Source organism: Melanotaenia boesemani, chromosome 11 (assembly GCF_017639745.1).
Source record: "Melanotaenia boesemani isolate fMelBoe1 chromosome 11, fMelBoe1.pri, whole genome shotgun sequence".
Taxonomy (NCBI): domain Eukaryota; kingdom Metazoa; phylum Chordata; class Actinopteri; order Atheriniformes; family Melanotaeniidae; genus Melanotaenia; species Melanotaenia boesemani.
Genome location: NC_055692.1, coordinates 12513900 through 12540759, shown reverse-complemented (window position 1 = coordinate 12540759; position 26860 = coordinate 12513900). Strand labels below are relative to the sequence as shown.

Genomic DNA, 26860 nt, shown 5'->3' with positions numbered 1-26860 from the left:
CAGAAGGTGGTAATTTAAAACGAAGAAGAAGAAGAGTGGGACGCACGCTGCTGCGTCATTTACACGCTTCGTGACGTTAAAACATGCGCCGCTATGTTTTGAAAAGCCGGGCAATGTTAGTTAGCAGGCTTGTTTTGCAATATTTATATGCACGCAAATTCCTACACAATGTTTAGATATATCTCTAAGTGAAGGTCAGATTAAAACATGCCAAAGTCCGTGAAAAAGTCCTGCAGCACCCAGACCTCCATTAGCAAGTACTTCGGAGGACTGAGTAGCAGCCGCAGCACTCAGTGTGGGATTAAACAAAATGCTGCTGAGCACCAGCTTTCTAGAGGGAAGGTAATGTTTGCCTCGCAGAATATATGTTTTACATTGTAGACGTCATAATTCCTGGACCTCAGCTGTTTTTGTATTGCAGCAGAAACCTACCTCTGATGACAATGTTGGTTTGCCAGCAAAACGAGCTAAGCTTTCTTCAAAAGGCCAGCAGCTGGAGGAGCTGCAGTGTGAATCTGCATCCAGTCAGACCGTCAAAGATGTGTTTAACTCATGAATATCTCCTAAACTTTCATGCAGCTCATATTCCAGCCATTTTCACTTTTCTGAAGCATCATATTTCTGCAAACAGCATAGTTAGTTTTCTTTATGCTTAATTTGGACTGCCTATGACTGTAAACTGTAATACGTTATCTCCTTTCTGCAGAGACTAAGCTCACATCAAGCAGGGGAGGAAGCAGCCTCTGCTCCTTTCACCTTGGACAAGCTGAAAGGCTTCGCTTGTTGGGCTGAGCTCAGTGTCAGGCACAGTGACACCCAAGAAGAAACAAAGAAAGAGGGTGCTAGCAGTAAATTCTGTGACCAGAAAAGCAGCATTTTACCTCCTTCTGAGGTTATAGACCATCACAAAACTACAAACAGAATGCAAGAAGCAGAGGAGGTATATGAGAACGAAGAGGAGGACATTAAAGAAAAGGAGGATTTGTGACCTGCTGCAAAAAAACAGGTACATGATAAAATGTTTTTTTTTTATCATGTACCATCACATGCGTGTTTAGAGCAGCTTTTTTTGCTGAGAATGATGGCAGGATTCAGGTGACTGTGTAAGATTATCTAGAGCAGATGGCATACTTTGGTTTTCAGTGTCATGCTCATTTTCCTCCTCCAGCACCGGAGGAGGTGAGGCTGTAGCATGTTTCTGGGGTATAGAGTGATGTTGCTCTTTAGACAGGGTGGATTTGCTGCAAGAGTTCCACTCCAGACAAGCAAAGCAAGCCCAGACTTAAAGTAACACCACATAACTTTCCAACCTTAAAACTTAGTGCTTCTGACATGTTTTGAGGACACACTGACATCTATTATGCACATTCCTGGAGCAGCTGTTGCCCTGTATGCTGAGAAACCACTCTTCACAGCATTTTTTTTTCATCCCAGAGTATCACATGACAACATTGAACTTTTTTTTCTTGCACACACCCACTCATCCTAGCACATGCATATACACACACACGCCCACACACATACACCCACCATCCACAGTATAAGCACATACACACAGCATGCAAACGTCCCTGTCTCACACCCCAGCACCTCCCCCTACCAATTCCTCAAACCCCACTCAGCCACCCTTCAAACCCCTACACCCCTCCTGCCCCTGGGCCATACCCTGGGTCCCAGGGCTTCAACCAGACAACATTGGACTTAATTCTACTGGCAGGAGAGAGCTCAGAGAAGAGACAAAATACAAGACGGATGCCGAACTAGTGTTAATTAGTCTTTCTTCAAACTTAACACTAAATAGCACATTTTGTCTTTCTGTGATTTATTTGAACATGTTGAAATAATACAACATTAGAAAAATAATAGTCATGGCATGCACAGAAGGAGCGGGATGAAGGTAAAGCTTATCTTTTTATGTCAGGTACTGAGAAATCTCTGTATGGCTTAGACCATACCAAATGTTTCATTTACTTCTTGAAAAGTGGTTTAGAAACACTAGCCTCTAAGAGTCCTCTGCAAGCACCACCAAACACCCTTTTATTGACAAGACTTTAATTGTTTGCTGAATAAATAATGCTAGATTCCAAAGTCTGTATCTGTGATAATGTTTGGTGTCCTTTCTCTTGTTGGACAAAGTTAGATGTATTCTGCTGCTGATGCTGTTCTCACTGTGGATGTGTTTGATTGTAGTTTACATATACCTAAACTAATTTAGCTAAATGTTTTAGAGAGACACACTACCGCCTTAATAACCTCTATGATAGCCTTCTTAGTTGACACTGATAGCCTTGCTGGGTCTGAATAACTGTCTGACTTCTGTCTCTGGCTCACTGCTGACAAATTGTTTTCAGCTTTCTTTTTTTTTTATTTTATTTTTTTTAACTTGTCCTGTCCAGCATCATAGCAAGCAAAATGATAATCTGGTTGCTGTATCGTGCTGAACAAATTTGCTCTGCCAAGGGGAGGCCTATGGGTAAGGCTCCTCTTGATAATCTAATTTATTTATTTATTTATTTACTTTGAATCACGGAATCTATGTAATCTTGCTGGACCTGACCGGAGGGGACAGAAAAAGATGGAAAATAGCAAAAGGAGCAAAAGGGAAAGAAGAAAGGAGACAAAAAGATCACAGACAGAAGGAAACAACCCTTCAATCCACACCATCACCAGACAACAAACTGTTACACCTGCACATGAACACACCAGAAAATTTCCTACAACTTTTACAAAAGCAGAAACACACACACAGAAAAAACTTGTCATTAAGAGTTTTTAAATAATAACCAAATCAAAAAGACATAACAGCAACCAGATACTAGCTCACAGGAAAAATAAAAAATTATCGCTTAGTATTAAAACCCACTGGACAACTCAGTGACTGTGTCAGCATGCAGCGCATGAGAAACAAGGAGTGATCAGTGATGAAGAGTGGTGAGTGAGATCATGCAAATGCAACCACGCCTCCACAGAGGCCATAGGCAGACCAGGGCCAGAGGCCCGGGCCCTCAGCAGCAGACCCGGAGCATCAACCCAAGCCACCCCACCACGAAGACGACTCCAGCCCCACCCGAAGGGCAACAGAGGAGAGCCCCAGCAAGAGCCCCCCACGGTCCCGGGGCACAGGTCCCAGTGGGCCAAGATCGGCAGCTGCCGGCCCGGCCCGGAATGGCCACCCAGGGCACCGAAAGCGAAGGGCCCAGGAGCCCAGAGGCGGCCGCCCCACCCCCCAAAGGCAGAGGGCCCGCAACATGCCTAGGACGACCAGGCCCCCCCAGACAGCCACCCGACGTAGGCCAGCACATACCCAGATGTTCCAGCTGCACACCCCGGGAACCAGGGTGCTATCAGCCCCCTCCCCCCACTCCCCACCTGCACCCTATATAACCCCACACTCACACCCTCCTGTTTTCAGCTTTCACACTTCTGCTTTTTAAGCAATTTTCTGCCTGAAACTGTTTTAGAAACAGAAAACAACAGCTGCAAGTTAGTTTCCAGAAAATTGAGTCATCTCAGTCCATTTTGGAAGAATATAATGTAAAGAAAACTGTTTTCTTTACAAAATAGTTAACAATGAATTTCACTTAATTGAAAATGTTTCTCCTTTATATCATTATTGTGTTTTATTAAGGTCAAATTAGTATGAACTGTTTACTACTTAAGTTAGCAAAGAAATAAAGTAAGACCTGAAAGCTTTGAATGGGAAACTGTTGCCACTCAGTCTTTTTCTGTAATGTGAAACAACTGTTAACAGTTTTCTTTTTTTATTTTCTTTTTTTATTATGTATCTATTTGTTTTTATCTTGCAGGGGTTCAGTTTGTCTCAGTTTGCAGGAAGATTTGTGGAGCTGAGTCCCCCATCAGACTGCTCTAAGAGTGTGTACACTCCCCTGACTCCTGCAGGTCATCCAGTTTAAACAGCAGCATAAGGATGCCCTGCTGGCTGTGGAGTGTGGTTACAAGTACAGGTTCTTTGGAGAGGATGCAGAGGTGAGAACTGAAAAGTTCCTGTGGTGATGTTGCTTGAGGGGACACTTAATTCAAACTACTTGACATCAAACCTGTTACAGCCTGAAAGACATGATACGTAATCGAACTTAGATTGATTTATGGTTAATTAACATTTTCAGCTATTCTAATTTAAAAGAGAGGATAATTAAAAAAATCTCTCTCTGCCCTTTAACACACATGCTATCTTTGTGTGTGTGGACAGATTGCTGCAAAGGAGCTGAATATCGTCTGTCATCTGGATCATAACTTCATGACGTGCAGCATCCCCACACACCGCCTGTTTGTTCATGTCAGGCGCCTGGTGTCTCACGGACACAAGGTATCAAACAGAACACTTCTATGGTTATTGTTTACTAATCCAAGTGTTAAAGAAGTCCTGCTGTGTCTTTTCTCATTTATAGGTTGGTGTGGTTAAGCAGACTGAGACGTCTGCCATTAAAGCTTCAGGATCTAATAGGAGTCCACTCTGGTGGGGGAGGGTATCCTTATAGATAGTGAAAATAGATTCTGTGTGTCTGGATGTCTGAAGTGCTTTCCTTGACAGGTTTTTCAGATGTACACCCAGTCTGCAGACTGGAGGACGTGGCGGAGGGGGGCTGTGACGACGTTGTGTCTGACCCTCCTGACAGCTTCCTGTTGTGCATCAGTGAGAACTGGGACAAACTGAAGAAGCAGCTCACTGTGGGGCTGGTGGTGAGTGATCCTATTGCAAGTTCCCTGATTGGTGCAGTAGTTACTTTAGAATTCATGTTCAGTTTTAAGGAAACCAGCTTCATTTTAGACTTGAAACATTTTATATAATCCTTAAAAAGAAATTATTTCATATCAGTTATTCTCTACTTAAGGGTTATGATGTATCACAATAATAAAAGGAACTAAGTGGAAAAAGTTGGGGTTATGTGTTGTGAGGGTTGATGATCTGTGTGATTTAGTGTTTGGAGGGTAAATGACAACCAACATGTGTTTACTGGGCTTTTGAAACTTTCCTTTATGGTGATGTGGCCAGGTTGGCGACATCATTGTTACTTAAAGGAGCTAAATCATCTATCTGTTTTGTTTCATAAAATAAAATTTATGCTACCTCACAGCTTTTTTTTTTTCTAAAATGACTTTGTATGTACTTGACCATCAGTGTCATCAGGTTTTTGGGGCATGGCTGGCTTGCAAATGTGGAAGGAGGCATACAGTATATTGGAATTTTGGGGAGACATATGCAGCCATCGAGGCAACATCTTTTTCCAGGAGGTTGTGGTTATTTCAGCAGGAGAGTGTCAGACTATTTTACTCATTTCATGACTTGGATCAGCTTTTTTTCATAGACCTGTGTGCAGTCCTGATCTGTCCTGTTCTGGAACATCATCAAGAGGATAATTAAACAAAACAATCACAGATTGATGAGCAAGCTCAATCTTGTATGCAATTGGATTGAACACAGATTGCTCTGCAGAACAGCAACAGTTAGTATCCTCAGCTCCAAATGATTAAGCATTGAACAATAAATTATTTTATTTAAATTTCTCAACTTTTCTAGAAATGGCACAATATGAGCGTACTGTGTGAAAATAAACACTCATTATTGCCAGATATAAGTATCCCTATAACTTGTGTTCTTATTTATATATAATAAAGTTCCCTTGTTTTTGTTTTATTCTTATTTTCAACCACCAGATTAGCCATAGAAAGGTAGACCCATCTGCTCATTTGATCCCTTTCAGTTTAGTTTTAATAAAACATGTTGCATAATAATATAGATATTACATTATCACACACCTAAATATGCCGTAATAGAAGATTTTATTAATAGCACTCAGCTCTTAAGTGGAGAATGAAGGGACTCTTGACTAATAGATACAAAAGAATGTTGGTCATGATAGTCTTGAAAAATGTAATATTAATACATTATCTCTGGGCAGAGGCTTTATGTACCCTACATCATTGCAGCACTTGTATGTTTTATACCAGGACAAAAAAATGATTATTTTCTGTAATTGTTCAAACACCGTGAGAAACAAATACTTCTATTCACTATGTACCTGTGTTTTCTTTGCCATTTCTCATGCATGTATTTATGCGTGCAGGCGGTTCAGCCCTCCACCGGAGACGTATTTCTGGACTGTTTCCATGATGGTCCATCTCGCTCTGAACTGGAGAGCTGTATCATAAAAATCAACCCTGTGGAAATCCTTGTGCCCTCAGACCTCTCAGAACAAACCCAAAGACTCCTGCTCAGCATCGCCAAAGTCCAGGTAATCTACTGTCTGAACACTAGGGGGCAGTATATGACCATTTACTGCACATCATCTTATATTATTATTGTGATTATTACACAAGTATTGAGCATAAAAGTGTCCTTACAAACCTGATTGTATTTGAGTTTGGTCTATTTCCTTAAAAATGACTGTGTTAAGATTTCCCAGGCAGATGGACAAGTGTGGTGCCAGAGCTTTCTTGGCTCAGTCTGAATATGGAAATCAATATGTGTTTCTTAAGTTGTTATGAGGTAGTGGTCCTCCTTAATCTGGAATTCACCTCATGGCTCAGCAGGTCTGACCAAGGCTTGCCAAAGCTGATCAACTTATAGCAGGAAACTATTCATTTTATTTCATATGTCCAATGTGTATAGTAGGTGTTTGCCCTTGTTGGCTTCAGATCAGCTTTGAAATATATTTATATACAAAACAAGGTTAGATTTTTGCCCGGTGATTAGCTCATGTGGTACAACTTACACTCTTTCTTGTAAAAGTAGACTCCCACTGAACATGGTCACACTGGTGTGTATATGAGATAAAAAATAAGTGTTCTTTGTTCATCAGCCAGCTAATAGCACAGCCAGCAACACTGACATTGTCCTGATATTCCACAAACCTGTGATCTCCTGTTGCTCCTGCTTAAGTCTGCAGCTGTGTGTTCACACCGGTGGAGACGGCATACTCTGGAGGCGGCGCCCGATTGCATTATGCTGTCAAAATGTAACGAGAGCGGGGTGGATTTGATTAGAAGGCGATTGCTTGAATAATTAGGAGAAATTTCTGCCAGCCTTCCTCTTTTACCTTGATGACGTACATTTCTCATCACTCCTTTTTATTTATTTATTTTTTAATTTCAGTGGCTTTTTAAATGTAATAATCTGTTTTAATTTCACTTCTGAAATTTAGTTCATTTTTATTCATTTTTCTCTTTGCTTCTCCATCATTCAGACGCAGAAGTTGAGTGGTTATATAAGAAATGAGCCTCTAAAGACCAGTTTAGTTCTTGTTTGAAAAGCACTGCTCTCTAGTGCTCGTCAGAGAAAAGACGTCTTAGTTTTCAGCTTGTCAGATATTTTAAACCCATTACCAATCACTACTACAGACACCATCCAATTACACACACACACACACACACATATATATATATACATACATATAATCTGGCTCCAACCCTTTAAAGAACATTAAAGCTAGACCCACCCAGGAGAGCATTTAAAACGGGGATTTTTGTGGCTGCTTACGTCAACGTGTGGATGTCTCTTGGGTGGGCTGACAAGACTGGACCCCTGGCAATGGGGGTTTGTGTCCATGGAACAGCAAGTAATGAGTCCCTGTGAGATAGGTTGTAGCTAGGTGCAGTATTAGGGTCTTTACACATCCATAGCCAAGAGTCAGGATGAAAAAGGTGAAGGTAATGAGAGGGACTGATACTATTACTGGTCGCTGGTATTTGTATTTGTAGTTTTATAAAGATTTTAACTTGATGACTGATGCTCTAAAGAAGTTACTGTTTGACCTGCATCCTGGTAAGAATGTCAAGAATGTCAAAAAGTTAAAAAGTTGTCATGTTAAAGAAAAGATTCACACAAGCACACATAAGCACTAAGATTCAGAATTGTCTTGCACGTTAACTTCTGATCTCTGACTAGCAACATGTCAGATGCAACTTTAAGCATTTCTGCTCCCAGCATCTGATGGTGTCGTAGTAACCCTGTCATCACATGTCTGCAGGCTGCAATTTATAAGCTTAGTAATTTAATTTGTCATTTGGATTGTGCAAGTGCAAGGGACAGATCAGACTGCAAACTCAAAGACAGGACATCTAGTGTGTATTCACCTGCTCATTATGTCCCGTATAGATTACTGCAACTCCCTGTATTACGGCATTGACCACACATCTCTACATCGACTGCAGCTTGCCCAAAATGCTGCTGCTCGGTTGCTTACAGGGACAAGACGACGTGATCCTTGCATTGGCTTCCTGTTATGTTTAGGACCCAGTACAAGATTTTATTAATTGTTTTTAAAGCTTTAAATGGTTTGGCTCCCTCATACTTGTCAGAGTTGCTACACCAGCATGCTCCAGCAAGGACGTTGAGGTCCTCTTCACAGCTCCGACTGAAGGTCCCAAATGCCAGACTTAAATCCAGGGGCGACAGAGCATTCTCTGTTGCCTCTCCTAAGCTGTGGAACAGCCTTCCCCTTCACATTAGAGCGGCTCAGTCTGTCGCTGGTTTTAAGTCTTTACTCAAAACCTACTTCTTTGCACTGGCATTTGAACAAAACTGAGCTTGAGTTTCGCATGTTTAATTTTATTCTAGTTTTTAATTTTAGTTTTGTTGTTTTTATTATTTTATAGATTTTATCTTTTTATCAATTTTTATTTCTGTTTTTATTTTCATTGGTTTTTATTGTTTTATTGTGTAGTGTTTATTTTAACTGTGGAGTGTTTTTTGTTCTATTGTTCAGCACTTTGGGCACGCCACCTATTGATCATTTTTGCTCCTGGTCTGACCAGTGGCTCAAGTGAAATATGATGATTATTTCATCTTTCTGGGTGTGCGTGTGTGTGTATGGGCATTAAGAAACGTTAGAATGAAAATGCTCCTGCACTGTGTCCAAAGCCACGTGTTTGCCGTGGTTGCCCTAGCAACAACAGAACAGACAAAGCAACAGAGTCCTTGAGAGCAGCATTGCTGAGAGAGTGGAAGTGGCAACAGAGAGATGAAGGGGAAATGTGTTTTTATGTGTGCACCAGAGGCGCATGTGTGTGTTTTTGTAGAGTCTAGTTGAACAACGGCATTGCTGTAACACGCAGTGCAGCTTTGTCTACTTTTTGTCATTGAAGGGAAGATGAACAAATATCAGGTGCTTTTTCTTTCATGCATCATCACTGACTTATTAGATCAATACTGTCATGTGATACTGATAATAAATAAAGTTTATTATTATTGTTTATGTTCCACTCCAGTGCTCAGGCTGATGACCGAGTGAGAGTTGAGAAAAGGGACAGCGCTCAGTTCCAGTTTGCCTCTGCAATGAACACTGTCACCAAATTCTACTGCCACACCCTGGAGAAAGGTGTGTTTGGTCTGGTGCATGTCTCTTTATTTCAGGTTTTTACCCCACATTGCCCTAAGTTACACACATCCTGTTATTGACTCTGTGATAGCCACCAGGCTGTAAAACACAAGCTGTATCTGAGCAGGGGGCTCATGACTCGTGGCTGTGTTTTAGTGTTGAAAATCTAACATGACTGTGTGTGTGTCTTTTAGACTCGCGCTCTCTTTCCTGCGTAGCATCCTTTGAGAGCCTGGTTATCTGCTGTTTGGGGCCCCTCATCCAGTACCTCCAAGAATTCAACTTAGAAAGAGTTCTTAGAAGTGAAAGGTACATAAAAACATACCAACTCTCACCCTTAGCAACGTATCGCATCCAGCGTTTTTTTCAGCATCAGCATTTTTATTTGTGTAATGAGTGCTGAGTTAAGTAGATCTCTGGAGTGATTCTCATATTTATTCCTGTTTCATGATAGTGGTGTGTTTGTGTGTATGCAAATTATGAATAAATAAAGAATTTAACTAAACTTTAATGAAAGTTTTATCTTCTTTTTTTCTGATTATTGATGGAGCAGTGACATTGCATACGTCATCATGCAGCAGCAGATAAATAAATGACTCACGAAGCTAAAAGGTCAAATGTCTTATCAGGCTAAGACGCTACTAACACTAATTAGCTGTGAAAATGTTGCTCAGAAGATGGTAAGCATAAAAACCAAAGCAGAGGTGGAGAAGCCTTTATCAGGACTTAAAATGGATCAAATAAAACATCCCATGAGCAGTGTGTGATGTATTTAACGGCAGTATTATTTACTTAGCAAATGAAGCCAAAATGTAGAGGCAGTGTGTGAAAAATTAAGTTCATGGCATTACTTCTGTTCATTGAGATTAGCAGAAACTGATAAGAGCACAGGCTTCCCCAGTCCCACTACAGCATTAGCATCCAAATGTTGAGTGGGTCATTGCAACACCTTGATTCTTTTTTCTTTTTCTGGCATTATGCTGTCAATTTGCTGGCTGGTGGTTGTGGAGTGGTTGTTGGTCTAAGTGTTGCAGAAACTGCTCATCTACTGGGATTTTTACCCAACCATCTCTAGGGTTTACAGAGAATGGCATGAAGAAGGGAAAATATCCAGTGAGCAGCTGGATATGTCTTGTTGAGGTCAGAGGAGAATGAGCAGACTGGTTGGAGATGATGGAAAGGCAGCATGAAGTCAAATAACCACTAGTTCTAACCAAGGTATGAAAAAAAGCATCTCTCGACACACAACACGTCCACCCTTGAATGTTAAATGTCCCAGTTTGCATATATAAGAGTAAAATACAGTTCAATAAATGTAACAGCTTGAATCTGACGTAAAGATCCTTAAATTGAAGATGTCCTGAAATTATTGACAAATCTAACTTTGACCAGAGGAGGGCGCTAAAGCAAAAGCCAGTTGAACACAAATTATTTTCCTCTGAAGAATATTTATTATCATCTTCACCAAATTTTATGATACTCCAACTACACTGAAAAATCACTCTAAGCAAGAAATGTTACCCATATGCTGGAGCTTAGGAAAGTTTAAGAAATGAGCTAAATCTGAAGTTTTTTCTCCCTGATATGACAACTTCATTTTCTCGCTTTTTTACCCATGTGTCATCCCAGATTGTCTGTATCCAACACAGCAAACATCTGCCCAGAAATGAGGATTCTCCTAAAACATATAGCCAGTCTGTGCCGCCATCTGTGAGCCCCTAGAAATAACCAGCAGGTCACAGGATGTCCTCTGTCCAGATGTCCAGCACCACATCTTGAAGCAACCTCGAAAAAACAAACCAACACTGACTATTCAAGTTATTTGTGAGTATTTCTCTCCCAAATTCAGCTATCTGCTTCATTTAGTAGTTTTCTTTCTTTCTTTCTTTCTTTTTTTTTTTTTTTGTATCCTTAAGAATGTTTGATTTTGCTCATAGGTCCAACTTGATTTATTTAAAATATGCAGTTGAAGAGTACCTCTATTAAGAGTTTTTACCTGAAGAACAATGATAAGCGGGAGTGAGAGTAGGGGACAATTTATTTTGTTTTTTTTTATTTTTCAAATTTATTTAATATGCAAATTACTGTGCATTGGGAGCAATACTTTGCAGCAGATTTCTCTGAAGAATTCTTACCGTGCAAACTCAGTGTGTGTCAGAGTGCGTAATTAACCAGTTAAATATGTTGCCAACATCCGATATGAACCAAGAACAATTATATTTACAAATGTCGGCACGTTTTCAAGGCACAAACAAGCTCTCTCATATTTGCCCCTATTTGGAAATTCGCAGGCGGGAGGTGTGTTCAATTACGTTGTCGCGCTTCGTCTTTAAACACTTCTTCCGGCAGAGGGCGGCAGAGAGAGCGACCTCTCTCCCATGAGCGGCAAAGCTCCGCAACCGAATGAAGAGGAGTGCGACAAGGTAGATATAATAATCAGCGCTAAAACGGAAGTATTTCCTTCAGAAAAAAACTTTTAATAATACAAACAAAAGATGGCGTCGATGTTTATAAATACATTCACTTAAAATGCTGAGGTTTTGGTTAAATTGAAGTATGGGAAGGATATACCGTAGGCCTAAGTTGAGTTAATTGAATGAATGGAACAAATTAAAAAATCCGACATGAATATACAGTACTATGCAAAAGCCATCCCTCATTTCTTTATATTTTGATTTCAAGGTGCCAGACTTTATTAACATCTTTTCACGTGGACTATATATATATATATGTATATATATATATATATTTATATATATAATGTATGTATATATTATATATATATTTATATATATAATATATACATACATTATACATTAATCATTCACAAATTAAAAGACAGCTGACTCAAAGACTGAACCAATATTGTTTCAGCATAAAGTAGGCATCGTCTCATTGAACTGATATTAGGCATTTTATTACTAACAGACACATAATTTGTTCCCAGTTCTTTAATTTCATCTGGAAAAAACAAACAAACAAAAAAGCACAACTTGGCAGAATTAACAGCATTTCACAGTGCAACGTGATTCACAAAGAGTTATTGCTAAAAACTGGGCTTATCTCACTGTGGCATAGAAAAAAAAGAAAAATTAAGGAACACTGGACTAGTGGATGACAAAAGAAGAAGCAAGCCTTTATAAAAATCTATCTAGGCCTACTTGTAGTACTACATAATGATGTTCTCAAGAAATAGAAAAAACAGACCTGACACAGGACCTGAGAGATGTATCTGGACTTTTAACTGATCCATTTACTGTTTACTGAAGCCTCATAAAAGCTCCCTGGCTCTTAAGAACTCTTTCTTAAGGAACAGGAACATGGAGAAAAGGCTGAGTTTTGCCAATCGACACACAAACGGGACTGAATATTGGTTTAAACAGGTCTTTTGGAATGATGAATCCTCCTTAGAGCTTCGTGGTTGTTATCACTGTTTCCTCAAAGCAAGAAAATTCCTGGTTTTGTGTGATGTTTACCTCTTGCCCAGTAACTGTTGGAACAGTAAACCAAATGATGCTGCACTAGAATAAGAGGGTACAGACAATGAATAGATACCTGAATCATCAACAAAGCCTGGAGAACTAAGAGAATTTATGCTGTGTTAAAGAACAAAAATGGTAAAAACCCTGTACTGACTTCCATCCTTGTTAGAATTGCACAAAATGTATTGGCATATAGATAGTAGTTCCTTTATATTTTTGCACATTTAAATAAATAATTACGCTTTTTTCTGGTCATGTACAAAGAAATTAGACGTGACTCGATATTTGTAGACTGGTCCTGTTTTTAAAATCTTCAAAGCTGCATTTAGTTTTGAAAATCTTAACCGGAAGTTGTTGGACACAGCTAAGCTAGTTTGCTTGTGGTTCGGTTGAGCGCGGTAGCTGCCTGTCAGATAGCGGAGACAGAGAGAGAACACCCACACGGGCCGCTTCGTCTTTCCATATCAAGCCCTCCGTCACTCGGCGCCTCTTTAAAGGCATTTCACCGCTCCAACGGCCGGCTAGCTGCTGGGCGGAACTGTATTTATTAACATAGTTTTAGCCAAAATAAACAATTGTAATTCTTTTAGAGTTGATTCAGGAGGAAAAATACAGCAAGAGACAGGGGAGAGACATGGCCACGACAACCTGTACGCGATTCACAGACGAATATCAGCTATACGAGGAGCTGGGGAAGTGAGTATTTGTTGTTGTTTTTGGCTGTTTTGTGTTTGGTTTGTGTCGCTGGTTTGTTGCACTGTTTGCTGTGTAGTGTGACTTGGACGAGCGGCAGGAGGGCTGGTTTCCAGGCAGTGCGGAGCTGAGCAGACTCTGCAGGCCAGCAGTGTCGGGTCTGTGCGCGCGCTGATGGTGGAGCGCGTGTATGTGTGTGCGCTCTTTGGTGGATGACAGCTCTCAAAATACGCTGCTCTCTCATAGTCAGTGTTTATTTATTTTATTTTTCTTTTAGAAACGCGAACTTCTCTGGTTATTTTTATATCGGAGACTTTATAAAAATTGACGCAATAAAGTGCAAATTTCCACAAAATACCCTGATATGTATTCAGAAAGCAGCGTGTTGTGGCTTAACAACTTCCACCATGAAAACATCAGCGGTTTATTGAAAGTGTTCTGTAACAGCTGTTTTCCCTTTAAACAGCAAGTCTGCACAGATCTGAGCAGAAAAATGTATTTTAGAGTTACTTTTGTGATCACATTGGTCTGTCTTTTTGAAGAATTAATCATCCAAAAGCCTGGGAACAAAAATGAAAGCATTATTGTGGTTTTGAAATGAGATTTTCTGCATGTTTTGGTATTGTTTTTGAAAGCTTTTAAGGAGCATTGATTTAAAGTTCCTGAATGGGCAGATTCACAGTTTTAATGAATGGACGGGCGGCGGACAGCGTTTCCTTTAAAAGCTTTTTTTGTGAAGCCCTCAGTAGCGATTAACATGAGAGAGGATATACTCAATATCCAGACTTCGTAAGCCGTATCAACTGTCCATGCACATGTTGCACAGTGGATCTAATAACATGAAACAGACACAAATTCCCCTCTTCACCGTCATCTCAAAGGATATTGTACACAGGGTTCAATGAAAGGTTGAACTACTTGAATTTCAATTATTGCTAATTATTTTAACCCATGAATCTAAATATACAACATAGGTAAACATATTTTGACTGCCATGCAAGCAACAATTTTCAGAAGAAGTTGTGATGACGGGAGCCGGCTGTGTTTATTGATCTTATTAATGTGGGTTTTTCTTGGCATAGGACAGCTAAACTAGCTTTTAAAGTCACATTAATGGTCTGTGATCACTGACTAGGTTTTTCAGATATTTTTCTTTCTTCATACTGTAGTGTTTTCTTGAAAGAATCCTGTCAGTGTTTAATGCAGCACTGCTTGAATCCCTGATAGTGCCAGCACCTGGTGTCCGGATAGTTTTTCAAGCAAAACAAAAAGCAGAACATTAAGAAATCTTTTATTATCTTTTATTTAAATATAAAATAGCAGTTTGTTATTTCTGCAATGATAAAAGGCTGAAAAAAAGTGTAAGTACATTGCATTACCATCATTGAAGCCACATCGAGAGCAGTTCATGAAATACACGGGACTGATTTACCTTTAACTTATTAGCAATTTAATGTGAAAAAGAGAAGGTCTTTCCTTCCTTCTTCCTCCCCCTATTTTCATGAGAAATTCAGGAATAGTTTCACAAAAAGTTACCCAGTAACTTAAAGGGCAGGCGAGAGTGACAGGCACACACTGTTGTTTCCACCCTGCCTTGTGGTGATGAAGAGAGCCTCGCATTAGCACTGCTTTCTCTGTGACTCGTACACGACACACATGTATGAACAGATCTTTGCTTCTTACCATCTTTAAACAAAAGCAAAAACAAATGGGGACATTTCACACTAGTCTGGTTACTGTTGAATTTAGTAACAAAAAGAAAAAGGAGCAATATGCAGCCATACGGTTATAATCTGTCATGATTAAAAACACAAGAAAAAAAAAGACATATTTGGCTCTTTTATCTTGAGAAATGTTATCTTTGAATTGCGGAACAATTCGCCCACCCCGTCTTTCCCAGAGAGGTCGTGGGAATTACCTGCAGTACTTTAAATTCTCAGTTTCTGTGTTTGATGTGCTATCTTGGTACTAGTTTTAGTTAAATATAGTGTTTAAACGATGTGCATTTTGGCTGTATTTAATCATAGATGAAATTCTCTACACACCTGAATAAGCAACAGGTGGGGGCAGATATCACGTCACTGTACAGTGTGAAGGGATTCATTTCTGTTGCTTTCATTGAGTTTTTATCAACAGTTTATAGCATCAACTTTTTTATTTAAGTGATAGAAAAAAGTTTGTTTTACTCTCAGTAAAATGCCTGCTGCTTTTTTACTGCTATGCTGAAGATTACACATCATCTTAGAGGCTCTGACTTCGGTTTGGACCCACTGACACATTCAGTGAGTAAAGCTAAGTGCACAAAGACAAGTTTATTTTGTAATTTAGTAAAATTGGATCAAATATGTTCTGCTCTCAGATGCTCCTGCTGTCCAGCAATGATATACTGACACTGATGAGGACTATTGTAGCTGCTGTTGCAGAAGCTACCAGCACTTTCAGTAGTTAATGTAAAAACGTGGTAGTTTGATTGATACAAGGTGTGGTGTCACATGTTTCTCACTTCTCATACTTGCTTCTGTTAATCGACTCATCACTATGCATTCATGGTTTTGAATCGGTGAGTAGTATTAATAAACATAGTGCATATAAACTGAGGTTGTTGTCTTACTTCCCAACAAAATTTCTTTTATTTAGGTTTTCAACAGAGGCTAGAACTGAACCACAACGTCTGTCTTTGCTTGGACACCAAACAAGTTCAGCACTCACACATGCAGGTTTATATGTCAAACTTTTGGACTGTTATGGTAGCTGATGTTCTTGCTTGCTTTGATTTAGCTTTGTATACATCTGCTTAAATTATTTTTGTAATGTTTAACTTGTCATAAATATGCTGCAGAAACTAATAAATACACAATTTATAGTAGAGTAACTTTAAATGAGATTTTATAAAATAGTCTCACACTGTTTTGTAATTTTTAGGATTGAAATAGTAAACTTTATTTCTTTCTTTAATACAGTTTGTCAATTTAGATTTTACTTGTATAATAGCACTTTTTACCCAAATAGCATGTACCATTAAGGGCTTTACAGAGTGCAAATTCAAAACCAGCAAAAGAGACTTTAAAAAGTATTTATAACAACATGTTCCACACCATCAGTAACACAGTAAAGCAGTGTTTCTCAAACTGGGGATTGGGATCATGAGATCATTTCAGGGTCCCCAGATAATTGTAATATATAGTCTACATTTATCAATTTGGGATTTTTACCAGGGTTCAATCTGAATTTGTCATTAATGCTGCAAGAGAGAGCTAATTTTGGGCATGTAGGTGCCTTGTCACAGCGGTGAACTGACAAAAACCACTTTATCCTCCTTTTATTAGTGAGGATACTCACAGTTTTCCAGCCTTACATTTACAGGATGGCTGCCAGGTGACCCATTTGATATATCACAGAATTAATCACTAATTTGTCGTGTGGCAGTGGGAGTCGCGAACACCGACGTGTGTTATCTTGTGGGTCATGGCCCAAAAAGTTTGAGAACCACCGCACCAAAGGACTGCATTCTTCTCAATAGTATCTATTATTATGTTGCATTAGTTAGTTACAGCTCACCTGATATTACCTTTTTAAAGGCTTTTAAAATGTTCATCAAATAACCAAACATGTTGAATGAATACTACATAAAACCAGTATTTGTTAGTATAAACTCTCGTTTCATATTAGTGTAAAAAATGGCTCATTGTGGTGAGTGTGAATGTGGTGATTTAAGTCTTAAGTTTTTAGCTGTTGTCAATGTTTCTTACTATTTTGAGCAACCAAAGGTGAAGCAGTTCTTGCAAGTTTATAAGTTTGTTTGTGCAAGCTACAAATGCTTCAGATCCTTTACTTGGAGGAGGCGAACGTGTGATACTGCAGACGTGGTTTCTTGACGGGTATTGTTGGCAGTTGTGTACCAGACTGACTGCGCAGAGGACAAAAGGATCAGATTCATTTACAGCACTGCATCCCTGTCATGTTTCATACCAGAAGTAATAAATATTGTGGCAGGGAGTGTTTCGACTGCCTAAGTTCAATATATTTCAAACCTTGGGAGATTTCACACTTTGATTCTAATTCTGGCTTAAAAAAAGAAACAAGACAAATGCTTTTTTTCTGGAAAATAGGAGTGACAAATCATTACAGCTTTGCTGTGTTGAGATAAGTTGTAACTTCAGTCCACTACACCCCAACCAGAAACCTGTCTTTGAATCTGTTGGTTTGAGAGGCATTAATCTAAACGCTCTACATCACCAACTGCCTCTCAAAAGGCCTGTTTTATCATTCACTCAGTCACATGAACCTGAAGGAATAAGTGCAGGTGTGATTGGCTTTGCATCCTTATGATGAGGCTGTCTGTAACTTTGTAACACTGATCAAACATTTGAGGGGAGCTAATCATTTTGCGATCCCACTCGGCTGCTGTAATTATCTTTGCAGGGCTTGTGACATTTAAGCATTGTGACTTTGCCTCTTTGTTCATCTCATTTATTACAGATAATATCAGCAGTGTTGTCTTTAATGGGCCCAAACATTTAGTTAATTTACTCTTTAACTCAAGCTTTCAAAATTTCCATCTACAACCTCCAGTATTTGTCAGAGAGTATGTGCACTGTCAAACAATGATGACTTAATTTAATATTTATTTTGATTTAAATAATATCAGTAGTTTTCTGTGCTGTGATCAGAGTAGATTTGTATATAATTCCTCTACATCATCGGGCAGTTTGGAGGCTGTAACAGCACACCAGACAGTCAGAGTTATCCTGTTTCAAAACCCTTGACCTCTGAAGGCATCAGTTTTTGTTTTTTTCCTAAATTATTTTAGGTTAATTTAAATCTCCATGTTGGCTGTTTGAGTGTTAAACCAGACAAAAGTAATGATTAATGACTTGCTGCCTCACTTAACAGAGTGTCTGTGTGTTGAAGCGTTTTCAGCCTCAACTATAGATGCTTATCTCAGTGAGTGTGAACTTTCCAGACACAGCTGTGGAGTTGGGTGTCAGTGGCTTATGTGTTTGCTTATCTGGCTGGTGTTGCTCACGTCTTTTCTCCAGTTTTGGATGTAATTTTGCAGAAATTCACATGGTTATTGAACTCAAGCAGATTGATTCTTTGCTACCAAATCTAACTTTTCATTAATTTAATGCATTTGAACAATTTTAGTTCTCTTTTACTCTTTTAGTTTTCTGTTTTTGTCTAACCACATGGCTGTAAAGGCAAGTATGTTTTAAGAATGTATGTTAAAGTTTAGATGAAGCATTTGTAAGATATTGTGCTTTGATTTTTGTGCTTGCTCATGCATTTTCAGGGTTTAAGACCCATCCGCTAATGCTGAAACTGTGTTAAAGAGCTCCATTTATTTAGCTCTGTTCCCCACATTCCACATGTGTGCACATTATTTAGAAAATGCTGACTGTGTGCGCTTCCTCTCGGGAGCTTATTAGGCTGACGAATCTGAGCAGCTTTGTCTTTTAAGGTAGCCATCCACAGATTTAACGTGTTAGAACTAACATCGGGCCTGTTATGCTTCTAGGATGGAAATTAATACCAGTCGTTTTTAGTTGTGTAAACCTTGTGTGGACTCAGCAAAAGCTAAGCCAAAGTCATTAAGTTAGTGAGGGTCTTGCACCACTGTGAAGATGCTTCTGGTGAGTTAATGATGCTACTCCATGACATCTTACTGAATAATACACAAACGAAGGGCACAGTTGTTGTTTTAGCCAGTTTCCAAATATCCACATGACCAATGGAGCACTTCTCAATGGAGGTCTTTTCTGTGTTTTACAGGGGAGCATTTTCAGTGGTCCGCAGATGTGTTAAGCTGAGCACAGGACAGGAGTATGCTGCAAAAATAATCAACACCAAAAAGTTATCCGCAAGAGGTAAGCACAACTGGCGGTTATTGCATTGAGCTGTTAGTGAAGTTTCAGATTAAACCAGTATAATAGATTTTTACAGTTGCTTTGTTTGCAAAATGAACTTGTAACCAGCCAAACCTTTCACCACCCACTGCCTTTCACAGCACTGTTACATTTCCTGCTTTTGACCTACAGGGATGTTGAGACTTGCAAGATAAGTGTTGGCTTGTCCCATAGTAATAAGTACAAAGGCAACCTGTCATATCTTCATATCCTTTCTTCATAACTACAATGACTAGTTTAGTTCCTCTCACAATTCAAGTACTGAAGTTGAAGTATGTTGTTGTTATTGTCTACAAGAGTTTGCAAAAACGATCAAGGCAAACAGAATAAATTTCAATGTAGAGGCGGTGGATAGACAAGTTAGACAAGAGTATGTTACATTTTGTTGACAGTCTAGATCTTCAGTCAGCAGTCTAGTCTTCTTTTAAATTTGCACCACAAGGCATTGGCACTGACTGTACTTTGTCTACTACATTGTCCCCTAGAATTTATCTGTCAACTTGGTGGTTATGGATTTCAAAAAATACATTTCCCTCCTGCTTAATGCAACCTATGCAGGTTGATAAATTAGTAAATGTCCAGGCCCACCACTGCATTGGTGTTCTATGGTCAGTTTCTCTGCATTCTGCAAATCTGCCAATCTACTGTACATCCACTGGTCAGTACCGTGACAACTAAGTCCCAGAATGCCATTAGCTTGTACCCTCTAGATAATTAATGGGGGTGAGCTGTACCTCATGTTTCATCAACTTCAATAATTGCTCAACCATACATACATGTAATTGATTTGTAATCATGGCCTAAAATATTCCAGTTTCCATTAGCAATACACTCTGCTTGCTCTAAATGCCATCATGAAAAAAGGGCACTCTTTTCCTTACAACTGGCTAAATAAGGACTGTTTGCACTTCTTGTGCAGCCCTGGTTGATTTGAGAAACTGAAATAAAGGCCCCTGTTTAGCACCACTTAAGCTTGTAGGTGGCAGCTACAAAATGAACAAATAGCAATGTCACTTCCCTTTTTATTTAATATGACGCTTTTACAGGCTGCACAGCAGAAGGTCCTCAGTTCAAATCTCAGCTGAGGCTTGTCTGTGTTGAGTTTGCTTGCTCTCCCATGAAGACATGGATTCCCTCTGGATGCTCCCACCATCCAAAAACCCTAAGCCGGATAAAGTGGATATAAAAATTGGATGGATGACATGTTAACATCATATTGATGTTAATCTCTAAATGCAGTAATCAATATTTCATGAACATTGGACTTGAAATGGAACAATAAATCAATTAAAATAGAATAAATAATATTCAGTAATATTAAAATAGACTTTCTACAGGAGGGAATTTAACAATTCAAGCATTTGAAATATATACATATACATATGTTTATATACATATATATATATATATATATATATATATATATATATATATATATATATATATGGATGGGTGGATGGATGGATGGATAGATATTTTATTACTTTGAAAGGAAAACACATGTTTGACCTTTGAACTGGTGGATGTGCATACCACTTTAAAGAAATAATCAAACTGAGCTGTAAAAAAATTGGTTTGACATGCCTATTTTCTCATTATATCAATAATCAGCATTTAATTCAATCTCTGTTAGCAAGGCTGTTCAGTAAATGTCATTAAGATTAAATTGTAAGTCAGTCCTAAGTCTAATAGAAAAATAAACTTAATTTAACCCAGATCCCTCTATTAAAATGTAGCATCCTCCCTCGGAAGCAGAGGTCAATTTCTGCTGCTTTCAGGGTATTTTTCCATGAAGTAATCATTTTGAGTATATGGGAATATAGTAAAAGCAGCTAATCCTCTTAAATTCTATAATATTGATTGTAATGTTGTTAGAAGGAAGTTATGATGCTTCCTCGGTTATTTAGTTTCCCAACAGATACTTTAAATGTTTCACTCAATAAAAGAAGGTTTTTATAAACTTTAATTAGTGTGACTTGGGGCAAAGGTGTTATCAGTTAAAGCCAAAGTCAGGAATAAATGCAATGGCAACCAGTCCAGAACAGTGGACACTGGGGCATTTCACAGCAACACTTGCCCAGTGTAAATCTCCTGCTGCCTCCAAAGCCTCGTAACCAGAAACCCACTGCTGCTGTCCTTTCAGGTGGCACCCCACCAACAGACTGCTGCCCTGCTTTCTTAAACACACAAACAGCTGGTGCATGAAAACATTGATTGTGGTGGGACTGGTATTTTAACTGGGATTAGAAATGGCCTTTGCTCTAAACTTTAGGCATGTAACATTCATTTTTTTAGGAAGCAAGTGTTCCGATCCAGTGTGCTGGCAAAATTAACATGCACTCTGTATGTTGGTGCTAATATGACATGCGACAGGGAAGATTTTCAAGGATAAACCTGCCTTATATAAAATTCAAGGACAAAATGTAAAAAATGGATGTTTGTAAAGTCACGTCAAAGTAGTGTTTTCATATGTTAATTATGCAAACACACGGAAGCACTCGATGTAGTTTCAATAAATAAATTAGATGATTTTGTAAGTGCACTTTTAGAGTTGTGTTCTAACATACTTTTTCCAGCCACAGCAGACAGTGGGCACAAATAAACATAGCAGTTTTCTAGAGAATATATGACAAATTCTGTATGTCAGCTTTTTTTTCAACTTAGTTTTATAGACATTTTTGTATAAATTAAGCATGTTGATATGCTAATTCTGACAGAAACTAGGGCTGGGTATCGTCACTAATTTCCTGAATCGATTCGATTCGCAACAGCCTGTTTCGATTAGATTTTGATTCAGTTTGATTAATTTACAGCTAATTGTATAACACCACCTATTTTTCTTGAAAATTAAAGACAGTCTGCTATTTTCTTTTAAAACACTGAGTGCATTTAAATCAAACCAAACTTTATTTATAATGAGCTTTTCATGCTGAAGGCAACACAAAGTGCTTTACATGATAAAAAAAAGCAACTCATTTATATTAAAATAAAACTAGCCTTCACACACCAAAATAGATAACATAGGAATAAAAAAAACAATAAAAGACACTTGTTGTCGTTTTATGGCTGTCATACACACACAAACAAAGCAGTTCCCCTCCACCGCCCCCTCCACCCCCATGCACAAACATGACTCCCTAATTTCTGTCTCTAAAGTGAATGTAGGTATAAATTACTAAAAGTAATAAACATCTGGTTTGATGCTGCTGTGACAAAACAATATCATGGGGATCTGTCCACACCAGGAGCCAGTCCACCCATGTCCACAGGGGCTGCCGCCATAGCAACCACCCAGATCAGGCCAGACTGGGGTCCGTACCACAGCAGTAATGGGCTCGACACACGGTATGCGAACAACGACAGCGCCAGGCGAAACTCATCGCAACCTTCGTGAAACTGAACACACGGGAGGCGACCAACGACGGCAACGGCAGCAGTGCCGTGCATCGCGCTCTAAGATCGCTTTTCTCTAATAAAATTTGATTGGTTATGATATTGGTGGGGATTTGACATTTTCAAACCAGTCCCTGACGTGACAAAGTATGACAGATGGAGAGTCAGAATATTTTGCAGGAATGAACAGAAATCTTGCTGTTTACTGTATAAAAGAAAGACAACTCTGGGTCCATCCAAGTTTACAAAATAGGAAACAGCATCGTGAATATCATCATTTGATGGACCTCAAGGCTGATCCAGATAAATCCAGAGCCTACTTTTTGACTAATTCACTCTGGTGCCACGCTGCTGCCTTTTATTAAGCTAAAACGATCCATTCTTCCATGTTCAAAGTTTTTGCAGACTGCGCTGTCTAGCCTGCTCTCATTGGTCAGTCCATGAAGCCCCTCGCTGGTTGGCTGTAGTGCCAGGCGACAAAAATGGAACATTTTCCTATTTTCTTGTGTCGCGTCGCAAGCATCGTGTGCACGTCTACATGAACGAGCGCAACATTTCACATGCACGAATGTCGCCTGTCGCTTGGCTGGAGGAGGACAGCGATTTTCGCCTCAATACGTAGGTTCCATAGGAAATGAATGGAGAAGGAGCGACGTCGCCTCCCGTGTGTCGAGCCCCTAAGGCTGCAGTGCAGGACCCCAGCCACCCAGATAATGTGAAAATAGTAACATAAAAGCACGATTAACCGATGAGTCATTTGGAAAATCACACTACTGGTGTCCTGTCTTTTTTCACCAGATTTTTTAGCAGGACGCTAATTGTTGTTTCCAGGAATTGGTTTAATGATCAACTCAGCACACAGAATATATCATTCACCTGTAGCTTCTTTTGCTATCTTTGGACTTGTACATTTTTCCCCAGCTGCTTTATCAGGGAGGGCAGCTGCTTGAAGCTTTCTGCTATATTTCGGTGGCGCAGCATAATCTCCCTGCTCCAACATTTGATAGGAGGACTGATCTGACCTGACTGGGTGGTGCGCAAGGCTTGTACTGCGCTCCTTACTAATGGCTGAGCCATGTTCTATGAGACAGCAGAGCAATGTTAGAAGCAGCAGAGCTGCTGCATACTACTTTTACTCCAATCCTATTTATAGCTCCATGACCTATCTGACATGAGCTGCTACAGCCAGGTTTTATGGCCATCATGAGGACTTACTGCTCTGCTTTAGAAGTGAGCTTCGGCTTGGGTCTTTTTTTTTTTTTTTTTTTTTTTTTTTTGGAGGTTGTTATATTTCTTTAGATCCTCAGTTGCAGCAGTTTAAGAGGGGCATTTGTTTAGTACTGGCAAATGGAGATGATAGCTGAAGGGAGGGAGGGGTCATGCGGGAGAAGGCACCCCAGGCACTTGGCAGCTGAGGGCCATGCGCCTGTATGCCTACATGCCTTTAGCACGGGACTCTCATCTGACTCTGCCTCTCCTTCTCTGTGAGACACACACAGACACACACACACATTCATCAGATATTCAGATAGCCAAGCAGAAAAGCTGACTGTAATGTAGCCAATCAACTGGATTCTGAGTGCTGTTTGTATATTGTAGTGTAATTACTTTCAGCCATGATGATTCACCAACTCAAAAATCACCTTCCTAAACATAAGCATTTATACATTTATGAATAAATGTAATAATAGCCAAGCTTCTTGTCTGTGTGCAACACCTAAACACCACCCTGCCCCACTTCCTCCCCCCTTTTGCAGCCGCCAAATGGTTAATGTCAATCCAACTCATGTCAACAGGAAATATAGGGCAGGTCTGCTGGGCAAGGCTACCAGCCAATCATAGCACTTGTTTACTGGCAGCAATCTGTAGACGGGGATGCCAGAGGTTCCTGTATGGCTTTGTAATTTATCATGATGGAGTAGTCGTGCTTGTGTGTGGTGTCTGAGATTCACCTGCAATGCAGTAGCAGTGATGTGACCTGCTTTTGGTCAGCAGGCTGTGTGTCAATGTCAAATAACCAGGACAGATGCAGTCAAGTTAAGGCTTAATGCTATTAAGCCCTATTATGAAATCAAATCACATTAGCTGTAAAACAGATGTCAGTAAATCCTGTTGTGTTAGTAGCTAATACTTTTCGCTACTAGTAAGAAGAAAGAGTCACCACCTGGATTTGACTAAGCAAATATGTATGAGGCTCCCATTTGAAAATGAATTTAGTGACTAATACGTTTTAGCTGGCAACAAGTTGTTTCTTCCCAACTGATTCAAGGAGGACAAATTATTGGTCTGCATCTAGCAAACAAAACAAGTAAGAAGGTTATTGCAACTACTAAAATTGGTTCAATACTGTCTAGTGCAGGATTAAAACCTGGATGGATAGTCCTCGGATAATTTATTGTGATTGAAAGGTTTGGTGAAATCAAGATGAAGAAAATCAGCAGTGGAATTCACTGTAGTGTGTAGAAGTTGAAATAGTGTGATTTTACACACATACAGTGCAAAGAGAACTCAAGATAATGAGACAAGATGGTTGTTAAACCCTAAGAAAACCACTTATTAGTGATTCTAATTGAGGACATAGGCTTATTTGCTAGGGCTCTTAAAGGGTAAGAAGACTTGCTGATGAAGGGCTTCACCCGTCAAGCCATGAAAGCCTGTAAGGTCTGGGGTTGCTTCACTTGGTCAGGTCTGAGGTTAGCAGTTTGTTTTTCTTCCCTGATAGAACAGGCAAATTCCAATAGAGCAATAGCAGAATTCATCAGGATTAAATTCTGAAAGAGTTGTATATATCATTAGCTCAATAGTTTCCTCAAAGAAATTAAAGTTTCAATCAGATCTGTACAGTTTACATGGATCCTGACAAAGTTATTTTAGTTATGTCAGTTTACGTACATGGATCACTTGTTTAAATAGAATAAATAATTTTGACATGCACAGAACTGTGTATCTGGAAACAGTAGAAGAAGAAAAGATTTCCCATATCAACAAACACAGCTGTTTGTGCATATTTATTACCATCTCATCAATTTAAGTCCACCCTCCGCCCCCTCACATTTTTTAAGTCCCTTTCAAAATCCTAAGCAATGTATTTGTATTTCATGACTTCCACTAGCTGTAATATAAAGTATGGGATATTATTAATATTACGTTAGGTTGACGGAATCTTCTGAATGTGATGTTCTATTACAAAATACCTCTTTTTCTTCCATTACTGTTGAATTGGGAAGAAGGGAACAGTGAAATTCACATTTACCAGCTGGAAGGAGTCATGCTTATGTTGCAAGTCAAATATTCTGAACAGCGTGTATATCTGTCTTTGTAGATGTCTTTGTACATCTCCTCCCTGTGAGACTTCAGTCCTCACTGGTGATGATTAACCCAAATATATTCCTCTCCTCACTGCTGCTCCCTTCTTTTATTGCACAAAGATTCCCACAGACCTCACTGAATGTTGTCCTTGAGATATCTCACTCAGTGCGTATATTCCTGTTTGCCACGTATCTCCTCCTGCATGTCCTCTTTTCTTTACTTCCTGTCTCATGCCCCTTGGGACCAGCCCTCATCCGTCTTCCTTTCTCCTCTCTTCTCATTTCTTATTTATCATGCTGCATCAGAGACTGGTATATTGCTGACCTACAGTTTTAAAGACTGGCTAAATGAATATTTGAAGGATGACATGCTCTAACGGTGTTACAATACACAGCCACAGTTTATATTTCAAATATCTGCACTAGCTTTACTCACCAACGCATTTTGCAGGGCTTTAGTTTGGCTTAAAGATGCAAGTATAGTCATACATATAATATAAAGTTTGTATTCAGTTTGTAAACCTTTTGCAATGAAAGTTGCCACTAATGAAGTTATTCTCCTCCCTCTTGAAGATGGATCACAATTTTGTCCGTGTCTCTTTAATTCCTTGTTGATTGGATGTGTTCTATGAAGTTGCTGTTATTCAGTCAGGGTAAAAAAGGGCTAACATTTCTCCTTATATTAAGATTAAGATAATTTATTGTCATCGTAAATTTACAATGAAGTTTTATCGGTGACA

The 26860-nt window shown here is 39.3% G+C and overlaps 1 protein-coding gene and 1 long non-coding RNA gene across 29 annotated transcripts in view; both read left to right on the top strand.

Moving 5' to 3' along the window:
* The first annotated feature begins 94 nt into the window (after window positions 1-94).
* Window positions 95-9801, top strand: LOC121648810. The gene is made up of 9 exons (XR_006012036.1): window positions 95-342; window positions 422-1006; window positions 3807-3987; window positions 4211-4327; window positions 4410-4487; window positions 4562-4701; window positions 6087-6254; window positions 9229-9338; window positions 9533-9801. It is a non-coding gene; the product is annotated as an uncharacterized LOC121648810 (long non-coding RNA).
* A 3442-nt stretch (window positions 9802-13243) lies between these two features.
* The window catches only part of camk2b1 (calcium/calmodulin-dependent protein kinase (CaM kinase) II beta 1), a 78680-nt gene continuing 65063 nt past the window's right edge, over window positions 13244-26860 (top strand). For all 28 annotated transcript variants that reach the window (XM_041999223.1, XM_041999204.1, XM_041999219.1 and 25 more), the window contains exons 1-2: window positions 13244-13516; window positions 19286-19380. In XM_041999223.1, the coding sequence (XP_041855157.1) occupies window positions 13455-13516; window positions 19286-19380 (157 nt within the window). In that variant the 5' untranslated portion in view covers window positions 13244-13454. The remainder of the gene's footprint in view (window positions 13517-19285; window positions 19381-26860) is intronic.